Below are 11,190 nucleotides of genomic sequence, written 5' to 3'. Positions count from 1 at the left end.
AAACTCTGACCTTTTGTGCGATTGGTCAGCCGTGACTTCACTCATCGAGGCTAGACGATTGTAAATAATCCAAAATCCAAATCCACAGTAAAACTCAAATTGTTTTATGATTATGATAGTGTCGCTTGTTCTCATTTTTAAAATTTGTTTATTTATTTTTTGAGCAATAACGCCTTTTGATTTATTGTGTGTACTTACTTTATAATGTTGACTCTCGTGGAAATAGTCTATTTAATCTATTTAATAGACAAACATGTCCAAAATTGTCAGCATGTAAATTAATTAAATGAGTTTTGCGATATCAAATGACTAATGTGATTTGACTGCATGGATGTATGGATATATCTTTCTGGTAGTAGCTCCTACAAATATATTGGTCAGAAACATCAGTGTCAATTTTATAGTATTTAATCAATACCTCAAAAGATGAAAAAAAACATGAATGTAGCAGTATTTCAACTGAATGTTTGTGCCATTACAACATAGAGCACAGCGTACATCGTCCACACATTTAACATGTTTAAATGTAGCAGACAGTTGACTGCCGACAAGTTCAGGGTGGACCCCCGCCTTTCACCCGAAGTCAGCTGGGATGGACTCCAGCTCACATACAACGCTAATGAGGATAAAGCAGTCTAGCAAATGGATGGAGTCAATGTAGCAGACTATGAAAACTGACATGCTGTTGAGATTTAACCAAACAAATACAACAAACATTAAGTCTCCATTCACTTCATGCACAGTGTCCAGACATGTCACCGATGACTGAAAACCAACTGGAAGCTCAGTGGGTGGTGTCACATAAACACAGCAAAAAAGACTGGTGATGTGTTTGAAAGGGCAGATGACTACAATGGATAGAGACTGAGCAGCTGTCACTACTAAATAGAATAAACGGGATATATTCTATTTCTGAGTCATACACTGTGGAGTGGTGTCTGTTTGACGGGAAGTTTGTATTCCGCTCTTTCATCATGCAAGCTTCTTCCTCTCAGTCCTGCAAAAGTTTACGTTTGACAGTCGAACTCTCAGACGAGAGGTGTACAAACAGAGCACCGGCAGCAGTGCGAGCCCGCAGTTCGTACATGTCATAGTCGTGAGCCCACTCCACATTTCCCCAACACTGAATCTGTGAGGGAAGAGGAAAAAGGTTGATTAGTTTAGTCCGCAAAAAGAACACAGCAATAGCCCTGTTGTAATACTTTGCAGTGCAAATTATAGGCCCCACAGATCAGGCAACACTTTCCACCAGGGAATATATGCAAATCCTAATGTTTAATAAAACCATATGCAGAATATCTTTGTAAGACAAGAACTGACCTTAATGAGATATCCAATTGTAAAAAAAAACAAAAACAAAATAAAAAAAAAAACAAGTGCTTTGCAGTATCGATGTCAAATGTCATAAAACGATAACTTCAAATGTAAATCATTTTGATAGTTTCCCCAAAAATGTATTAAAAGTTGAAAAAAATGTATGAAAATAAATTTTATATGCTTTCTTTAAAGTCAACTAAGCGTAACAAAGAATGGAACTGTGTGAACAAGGCAACGTCAGATAAAGTGTGTCATGCATTGATAAGGTAAGAAGGCACTGATAGCCAAGTTCTAGTGCATTGTGACCAATTACATAAGCAGATGATTCAACACAAGAACAGTATGGAAACTGCCTTTAGATAGGTAATAATGATCAGTTTTGGTATTAATGTAACACAGTGATTCCCAAACAGGGTATGGCACCCTACTGTGCCGCGGGAAATGATTCAACTTCACCAAATTATTCTGAAAATTACTATTTATGAATTACAAATATATCTTTGTTATGGTAATGCATCATGAGATTATCATTTTTCTTATGTAAAATGGGTGCCTAGGCTCAATAAAGGTTGAGAAACACTGAACAATATGTTTATTATTTGGAGTATACAGTATTGCAGTGTTGAAGAAGTGGACTGCATCATACTGTGAGAGCTGTTGCTAATATACAGTATTGATCATTTCAAACCTCTGCAAACTACAATAATACATATTTTTTTAATTAAATACCTCTCTGGGAGTGTCAGTTAAACAGGGGCATTATGATTATGCTTTATTATGTGTCGGAGTCCAAAGTTTTGACACAGCTTTTTTTTTTTTTGTCCTGCTATAATGCACCAGAAAAAAAAGTAAAAAGCAAGGCTCCCCAAGCCCCCGCCTGCATGTGTGATCTGTTCCTCAGTGTAGTGCAGAATAAAAGATGTGTAAAGTTGAATTTCTCCTTGAGGGAATTTAATTGGTACAATATATATATATTTTTTTAAACTTCTTGTGCAGGATTATCTACAGTCGAAGAAACACTAAAACTGTAGTAACTCCAACACGGACACACACAAGGCGAAAACAACCATTGTTTAAGACTGCATGAGGAAAATGGCATTCAACTGGAGGGTGGATTTAAAGTGTAAGGTAAAAAAATTTAAATAAAAAAAAAATACATCCAGCCTGTTTGTCCTACCTGGTATTCCTCCTCCAGCCTGGAGAGCAGCACAGCCTGCTCCACACTAAGATGTCTGTCAATCATCCCAAGTGATAACACAACAGACTTCAGCTGGGTGATCACATATTCAAGTCCTGCACGGAATAAAACTAATTATTATAGCGCTCTACTCCTGTAACCTAACATCCATCCATCCATTTTCTGAGCCGCTTATCCTCACAAGGGTCGCAGGAGTGCTGGAGCCTATCCCAGCTATCTTCGGGCAGGAGGCGGGGTACACCCTGAACCGGTCGCCAGCCAATCGCAGGGCACACATAACCAAACAACCATTCGCACTCACATTCACACCTATGGGCAATTTAGAGTCTTCAATCAACCTACTATGCATGTTTTTGGGATGTGGGAGGAAACTGGAGTGCCCGGAGAAAACCCACCCAGGCACGGGGAGAACATGCAAACTCTACATAGGCGGGGCCGGGATTTGAAACGCTCAAACCAGTTGTCCACCGTGCCACGTAACATAACATAATCATTAAAAAGTAATTTTAGTCAAACTACTAAACCTCACGTTAGTAATTTGACAATAGGATTTCTTCTTACCAAATAAACAAATTCAAGCATTCACTTGTTTGCAAATGCATTACCTGTCAAAGACCAGAAGTTGTACGATTTAAGATGCTGGGAGAACGTGTCTTTGGTTGCCTGAGGGATGTCAGGGCCCATAATACTGGATGAGGAACCAATAGTGACGTTGTATCTGAAATTGACATGTAACTCACTAAACATCTGGAACGTCATTTACTGCATTCATGTCTAGGTCCACTCACAAGCCACTTAATAGGTACAACTGCCCAATTTAATGGGATCCACCATCAGAAACATTCAATTATGGTCACCTTAAAGAGCTAAATGTGAGGAACGAAATAGTGTACAACACTGCAAATTACATATGCAATGGCAAACCTTTTACAACTATCCCACTCTGGTAGGGTCAATCAAGATGGAGTATTATAATCTTTGTAAAATAGCCATGTATTGCAATGGACCTCTTCAGAGTTTGCCTCTGTACTTAATGTTGTTGTGCCCGGTGAGTGCATGCGCTTTAACCATGATTACCTATTCTCAATCCAGTGTAGTACAGGGTCCCACTCATTTTTCTGTAGATCAACCAAACCATAAGGCTCCTCCACTCTGTAACTACAACAAACATTAACTTTACGCTTCAATTGCTCCTTCGGTGTGTCTTTCAATAATTACTTTTTTATCATCACTACCAGTACTGATATAATTACAGTACTTTCAATCTACATTACAAATGTATAAAAGTTGAATTAGTGTGTCTAAGTCACATACCAAACAGTGTCTGTCTCCAGAAACTTTAAAGCACCGCTGATCATTTGGTCCTTGTTCCGTTGTGTAGGATTGTCCAGAGCAGTGTTGCAAAGTGTAGTCTCCAAAAAGAATAACAGTACAGTCAGTTTGGATCAATTTTTTCGATTTTGAGAGGATAAAACTACGAACGTTGTGGCTTGTGACTGTACAGATTTTTGCGAAATATAACACACCCATATGAATGACACTTGCCTTAAATGTCAGGTGACAAGGCTTACCAGGTGCATTGTGTAAAACTTGAGTGTATCCCTTTGAGCATCCCACTCAGTTGCCACGGCGATGGCAAGGGCTTCATTTGGCACTGTAAACAGATTCCCTCCAGGAGTTTTCAGCTTCCTTCGATCTAGGTTTATCTCAAATAAACCTCCTAAAACAGACAATTAAACAACATATTATCTTTTGCAGTAACAAATGAGGACAACCGCTATAAAAAAAATAATGGATGGAAGTAACAACATCACACACAGAAAATGGGAACATTAGTAATTCCCGTTATGAATACAATTAAAATCAAACCATATTTAACAAAATTGATTAATATTATTGTGACAAGGCAAATGAATCTGATAATACTGTATGTTTTGAGAACATAGGTGATGTGCACATACCTTCACCTTGGGATATACTGACGTCCTGATAAAATCTTTTTCTCTCTGGAAGCAGATAAGAATATGTTTTGTTGAGTATTCCCAATGGAGATGAAGAAAATGATCAGCTATTGCCTTACCCGTTGCGGCTGATGATGAGTATTTCAAGGAATATTTGAAGTGCTGAGGATTTGGGTGTATTTTATACGGCGAGAGGACATTTCCGAATAGCATGTGGAGTCTTGCAAGGCTTCTAAACATTGCACTAATGAAGTGAAATTGCTATGTTTACGGAAAGCTAAGTTAGCTAAAGAGCATTAACACGCTCGGTTGTTCTTAGATAACGAGATGGCACATTTTTACGTGTTTATTTAGGAGCATTTACATCGCATGTTCACGGCAGTAGTTAAATGATTACCGGGGTAATAATTTTACCTACTGACAGGATTTTTCATCTCAGTTGGAGCTCCAGCGTTCAAAAGGACGCGTGTGACCTTCTTCGTCTGTCAGGCAGCAGCGTAGTGAAAACGTTCACGAGTAGGGAAATGTAGTTTTCTACATAGCTGTTTGCACGCTTTCACAACATGAAAAAACTACAATCTAAAAACGTGACGCTTACCGCCAACTGAACCAATACGAATATAGGATCTAAGCACGTCGAATGGGTTTAGCCAATGATAGGTGCGGATGCTTTGCCTTCGTCGTTGTGTCGAAGTCCACTTACTTTCCTGGGAGCTCGGTCCCTGGCAAACTACTGTATTCCGGTTTCAAGGGGATTTTGTAGGCTGGAGGACAGCTTCAGCTCCCCCCCAACGCTTCTTTGTGGACGCCGGCATCACACCGACGGCTATTGACCAGTGTCGGTGCCCAGCCAGCGAAGCGGGAGCCATGCCTGTCCCCGCTGGATACATTAGCGACTCCCAGTGCGCGGCCCTCGCATCCTCGGCCTCGCTTGTCCCTCCGCCCCCGATCAACACCCGGCAACCCGGTGTTGTCACCTCGCTGTTGTATAGCGGCTCCAAATTCAGGGGCCACCAAAAGAGCAAAGGGAATTCGTACGACGTGGAAGTTGTTTTACAGGTGGGCATTTGAAACGAACATTGTCACGTCAAAGGTGAACTGCGAGGGGCATGGGTGAGCTGTCAAACGGGGCTGTGATGATTGACAGTTGGAGAATCAATGAGCATGAGCCTAACATCGCCAAGCTAGCAATCGATTAGCACCGCCTCATGCCACACTAGCAACCATTATTACAATTAGTACTCCAATAATGACGTATTTCATTCACGAATACAACTGTTTATTAAGCGTCTGCAGATACCATTCGGATGACTTCCTCTTGTACACAATTGCATGTTTTGTTATATTCGAAATTGCGTCATATTAACTGGCTAATTCTGCTTTGAAACTAATTCACGATGCTCATGTTTGTTTGCTTTCCCTCTCAAGCACGTCACCATGGCGGACTCTTACCTCTGTGGTTACCTGAAAATAAAAGGACTAACGGAGGTGAGCGGGGCTATTATCACTATCAGATAGAGCTATCTTAATTCATGAATAATTTGTTATTGGAGATTTTGCTCACTAGGTATTGACACGTCCTTACGTAAATTACATTCATCAACAGTCTGCTACATTTCGCAGCCACTTCCCCCCCCCCCAAAAATACCACTTTTCCCACATTGATACATTTTCCACACACACAAAAACCCCATTCAGAGATGGAACATCAACAAAAAAAGTGCCCCATCCTTCCCATTCAGAATTCTTATTCAGAACCTCGTGGGAACTACTTTCCACATTCCATCAATTCCCCACATTACCCAAATTCCACACATTTCACCATGGAATTCCCCAGTTGAAAGATATTTTACCTCCTTCCAGACTTCTCCACTAAACAGCTGTTGTATTGGCTTGTGCAGGTTTACCAAACGTTATCGCCGCCTACTGTCTACTGCTGCGTCATCCTCCTGCTAGTTTTTAATTTTAGAATAAAAATGGGCCACCTCTAAAATCAAAAGAGCACACTACGCTGTCCGTGAAGAAGATGGCTCACATGTAGGTTAGTTTCAAAATGAAAAACTAATTGTCTGTTGTGGCAGGAATATCCAACTCTAACAACGTTCTTCGCTGGAGAGATTATTAGCAGAAAACGGCCATTTCTCACCCGGAAGTGGGATGCAGATGAGGATGTGGATCGTAAACATTGGGTAATTGTATGAAGAGAGAAGCTGTTGGAGGTTTTACATTAAGCAGGTTTATTCTGAAATGATCCTTTTGTTCGTGTTTGTCACCAGGGCAAGTTCCAGGCCTTCTACCAGTATGCAAAGACGTTCAACTCGGATGATTTTGACTATGAGGATCTTAAAAATTCCGACTATATTTTCATGAGGTGGAAGGTAAGGCATCATTTTTTGGCATAAACTTGACGTCGTACTGTTAGTAATGTCAGGCGTTATTGTGTATCACTAGGAGCAGTTTCTGGTCCCGGACCACACAATCAAAGACATCAGTGGCGCTTCCTTTGCTGGATTTTACTACATTTGCTTCCAGAAATCCACAGCAACGATCGAGGGCTACTACTACCACAGGAGTTCTGAATGGTAACCACAACCATTATTCCTTTTTTAGTCGTTGTCTTAGCAGCCCACTTGTTACTGGATCACATCCCAGAACAGCTGAAGGTTGTCAGCATGACAAAGACACTTTTATTTCAGTTGACTTGCTTTAAAATGTTTCACATGATCTGTCAACATGACGTTTAATGAGTAAGTGCAGGTGTATTTAATTTACTGTTAATATTCAAGCTCTCCGATTACATGGAAACTGATGCCAGCTCGCTTTTCTTTATATTAATGCGAAGTCATTCTTGCTTCCTTCTGCGTGAAATCAAATATCAACAATTTCCCTTTCACATTGGAAAGCACCACCCATGTGAGCTTGCACAGGTGGAATATTAAATGTTTTTCCTCCAAAGTGGGGAATCATTAACAGCCCCCCATGTTTGCGGCTGTCATACAGTAGCAAGAAATAATCCTTTTCATATTGGCATGTTTGTTCTGCGTGGCTTTAGCTAGAATTCACCAAGCCAATCGGCATGCTAGTTCACATTGAAATAACACACGGTGCACCTAAGTAGTACACAGCAGTATTAATAGTATGTGGTTTACTGGTATCATGCAAAATGTGTCCATGCACCATGAGCAAGCTTTTTAATGTCATAGCCTCATATTCCTGCATCGCACCATATTTTTAAGATTGCTTTTTCAGTTTTTCACATTCAGTTTCTGTTGTATTGCCAACCACTCAATAGACTGAAGTCTCAAGCGCCATCATTTTAAGTATTGCAGCCCAACAAAGGCGTTTATGTACAGTTTGACAGTGGGGAGTAGAAACTTACTGGGACTTATTCCCATGTTGCGTTTTTAAACCTGTAATATTAAACGCCCGTTTTAGTTTATAGCAAGGGTTGGCAAACCTTTGTGCCTAAGGGCCACATTTGATTTTTAGAATGGACAGATGGGTTAGGTTATTCGTAATTTACTGATATATTTGAATGCATGAATGTTAAATGTACATGTAAAATTTTGTTTTAAGAATATTTTGGATTTTATTACAATAAATAAATCAATTAATGAGAGAATTAAATTTAAAAAAACGAATAAATACATTTTAATTAACCAATTTTAGAACAACAGCTAAATCAATGCAAATATGATAGCATTCTTAATCACGTAAATGTTTGGTGCGCCAGATTATAGAAGCGAGCGGGCCATATGTGGCCTACTTTGCCCACCCCCTGGTTTATAGCATAATTCTGTCTTTTCATGAGATAATATTTTGAATATGTACAGGGCTCAACTTAAAAGATTAAGATTTTTCTCCATTTCCTAGTGAACAAAAACACTTTTAGGAACGTGTGTAGTCATCAATGCAACATTGCTACATAAATACATTTTATTTTATTTTTTAAAATAATGGTGTGATGGTGGTCAGCACGTCTGCCTCACAGTTAGGAGATCCAGCTTCAAAACTGTGCGTGGCGTTTGTATGTTCCCCGTGCTTGCGTGGGTTTTCTCCAAATACGACGGTTTCTTCCCACATCCTACAAACATGCATTTTAGGTTAATTGAAGACTAAACTGCCAATAGGTTTGTATGTTCTAGTGAATAGTTGTCTGTTTATACAGTATGTGCCCTGCTATTGACTGGCAAGCAGTCCGGGAGGTACCCTGCCTCTTACCAACGTTATCAAAGCGAATCCACAAATGCCGACCTGTGATTATGCAGGAGCTCAATGTACTCATTTATTTTGGGTATTACGTATATGCTATATTTCCTCATATGTGACTGTTTATTGTAATTTGAATTATGTTGTATCACCTCACTCAGGTACCAGTCTCTAAACCTCACCCACGTCCCCGAGCACAGTGCCGCCATCTATGAGTTCCGGTGACCCCGGCTGGCATCGTGGATCTTGTGTTTGATGGACTTGAGGCGAAGCAGAGGTCTGCAGATGCTAATAAGACTAGGAAAAGACAGTGTGGGATTTTTTTTTTTAGAAGACATGTCAAAAGAACGTGCTTGTCAGTTGGAAGGACAGAGTATGGACCAGTGGATGCGAGAGGACATTTGAATGTATGTGTATTGGATGAGGTTTAAAAAAAAAAAAAAAAAAAAAAAAGGAAATGCAGTTGTGCTCCCTGGCTGGAGCGTGTAAAGTCAGAACCAGCATCAGAGCCCAGGTGTGGTTTTCACCCGTCTTATGTTTAAATGTCTGGCTTTTGTTTTGTAATACTTGGCACACTTCAAGACACTTTATAAGATAAGTTGGAACCTTCGCTTTCTAGAAGCCAAGTGCAGATCGACATTTGACTAGGGTCGGACAAGGATTCCCAAGGGCGGTCTGCTTGGATCAACAAGAAGCAAGAAATAACCGGGGCTCTTCAGGTTTTAGAAAGGGAGCTTTAATCAGCCCATAAGCTTGACATGACAGTATATACAGTATTTGGTTAAAGCTGGTTCTTTGTTTGCCTGCCAAGAGGATATTTTTGTGATTCTATCCGAAAAGATGGACACTTTGCGGCACTTTTATGGCCCCCACGTGGGTGACAACGCAAAACAAACAACCCCTTCTTCCCCTCGTGTTCGCAGATATGCTTTTTCGTCACAAGTGATTGCCGTGGATGTTGTTCTATTGTTACATTTGCACAAAGATGAATTACAATACTAATGCTCACATGCCCCCAGTACACAAGCTCAAAGCTATATGGAGAAAAAGCTTTTAAAAACATTTTAAAGCGTTTGACTGTTTGGAATGTTGAGAGACAAATCAATCACATTTAAGTATTATAACAGAGTATTTTTTAGCCAGCTTGCTCTGCACTCTGCATTAAACAAAGAGCTTTTTATGTCCCTTTTAATTTATAGACTCCCTCCAATCCTTCCAATGACGTCTCTTTGACTATGCAACCTGTTCAATATAGCACTCTCCAAACAGCAAGCCTCCATTTTCAGATATTTTATTCTATCCATAGAGTATATGAAAGAAAAAAAAACTCTTATCTTCATTTAAAGGAAATATTTTTGTTAAAATTCCCTCTGAAGTCCCAAATCATGTTCCCTCGTCATGTGACTGTGCCATGTTTTTAAAGTTTATCAGAGTTGTACTATAACAGATCAAGATGTGCGTTTGCTTGAGATTGAGCCGGAGTTGGAGTGAACTGTGGATTTGAAAAAGAGAAATCGTATCAAAACAAACCTGCGGTCTGTGGTTTTGCACCCTTTTAAAACATTTGCTTCCCTCTAGTGGCTGAAAATGGTTCATGCTAATTTTATGCCTTTAAAGTTGCATCAGAGAAGTGCTGTCAATGAAGGCCATCACCTGGAGCTAAAATAGGTTGTTTGTAAGGTCACAGTGCACTTATATTTTTTTATTCACAGACATGTAGACAATATAGAATACATATCTACCTCATTTTTCAAAATTAAAACGTGTCTGCTAATAAAAACAAAAAATACCAGTGCACAGTGACTTTGTGAGCACCCTACAGCAAAAGAGCCTTCTGTTAATAAAAATTCCTACATCAATGAGTATGGATCAGTTAGTAAATGACTACTTGACCTAGTCATGTAAGCCGAACTGATGAAGTGACTAGCATCTCATTTAGGTAAACACCCATGTGAAAAGAGACACATTACTCAGATTCAAATTATTGATTGAAATTAACAAAGAAGAGTTTTGTTACACAACGGAAGGATAATAAATGCATTGCCTTTCAGGATGAAATGTGGTTGGGGGAAAAAAAACAGCAAAAGTTTAAATATTGTAACTAAGAATTACATTCATCCATTCCATGCATTCATTTTCTCTACCACATTTTCTACACTGGAAAAAAAGAGTCATTTGAATTTACTTACTGTAATTTGAACATGTACATCGTTTGCACATGATTACAATGTGTTAAAATGGCATAACCCCTGTTCTACCAAAAAAAAAAAAAAAGTCATTTTAACACATTGTAATCATGTGAAACCGATGTACATGTTCAAATTAAGTAAAAAAAAAATGTCCCCAGTGTATGCGGCTTCAGGGTCGCATGGAGCTGGAAAAAAGAAACGAAAGGGAAGAGACACCCTCAACTGGTCCCCAGTCAATCACATATAGAGACAGACGACCATTAACACGCAAACGGGCTTGGAATACATGTTGGATGATGCGTGAGAACGCTTTTAG

At 39.5% G+C, this 11,190-nt stretch overlaps 2 protein-coding genes across 3 annotated transcripts; one reads left to right on the top strand and one right to left on the bottom strand.

Moving 5' to 3' along the window:
• Nucleotides 1–392: 392 nt before the first annotated feature.
• On the bottom strand, nucleotides 393–4,994 carry atpaf2 (ATP synthase mitochondrial F1 complex assembly factor 2). 2 transcript variants are annotated; one of them, XM_061755479.1, is made up of 8 exons: nucleotides 4,895–4,994; nucleotides 4,477–4,521; nucleotides 4,087–4,235; nucleotides 3,830–3,927; nucleotides 3,593–3,673; nucleotides 3,121–3,233; nucleotides 2,495–2,610; nucleotides 393–1,129 (listed from the first exon to the last, which is right to left on the bottom strand). In XM_061755479.1, exons 1-8 carry the CDS (start codon nucleotides 4,908–4,910, stop codon nucleotides 992–994), a joined length of 756 nt encoding a protein of 251 aa, XP_061611463.1. In that variant the 5' UTR covers nucleotides 4,911–4,994; the 3' UTR covers nucleotides 393–991. The 2 variants fall into 2 exon arrangements, with proteins under 2 accessions (XP_061611463.1, XP_061611462.1); XM_061755478.1 differs by having other exon boundaries at nucleotides 4,596–4,979.
• Nucleotides 4,995–5,031: 37 nt separating this feature from the next.
• Nucleotides 5,032–10,544, top strand: LOC133468985 (glucose-induced degradation protein 4 homolog). The gene is made up of 6 exons (XM_061755481.1): nucleotides 5,032–5,535; nucleotides 5,905–5,964; nucleotides 6,558–6,665; nucleotides 6,753–6,854; nucleotides 6,928–7,058; nucleotides 8,847–10,544. The coding sequence occupies exons 1-6, from the start codon at nucleotides 5,143–5,145 to the stop codon at nucleotides 8,908–8,910; spliced, it is 858 nt and encodes a 285-aa protein (XP_061611465.1). The 5' UTR covers nucleotides 5,032–5,142; the 3' UTR covers nucleotides 8,911–10,544.
• Nucleotides 10,545–11,190: the final 646 nt, after the last annotated feature.

This window comes from Phyllopteryx taeniolatus, chromosome 19 (genome assembly GCF_024500385.1).
Source record: "Phyllopteryx taeniolatus isolate TA_2022b chromosome 19, UOR_Ptae_1.2, whole genome shotgun sequence".
NCBI lineage: Eukaryota > Metazoa > Chordata > Actinopteri > Syngnathiformes > Syngnathidae > Phyllopteryx > Phyllopteryx taeniolatus.
This window is presented reverse-complemented; position numbering and strand designations above follow the sequence as displayed.

Bases quoted from the DNA above. Each gene is read 5' to 3' on its own strand.
- atpaf2 (XM_061755478.1), bottom strand. From the start codon at position 4,716: ATGTTTAGAAGCCTTGCAAGACTCCACATGCTATTCGGAAATGTCCTC. The intron at 3,928-4,086 runs GTAAGCCTTGTC...TTCTTTTTGGAG, and splicing joins AGTTTTACACAATGCACCTG to ACTACACTTTGCAACACTGC. The intron at 1,130-2,494 runs GTAGGACAAACA...CTTCCCTCACAG, and splicing joins GGCTGGAGGAGGAATACCAG to ATTCAGTGTTGGGGAAATGT.
- LOC133468985 (XM_061755481.1), top strand. From the start codon at position 5,143: ATGCTTTGCCTTCGTCGTTGTGTCGAAGTCCACTTACTTTCCTGGGAG. The intron at 5,965-6,557 runs GTGAGCGGGGCT...CTGTTGTGGCAG, and splicing joins AAATAAAAGGACTAACGGAG to GAATATCCAACTCTAACAAC. The intron at 6,855-6,927 runs GTAAGGCATCAT...GTGTATCACTAG, and splicing joins ATATTTTCATGAGGTGGAAG to GAGCAGTTTCTGGTCCCGGA.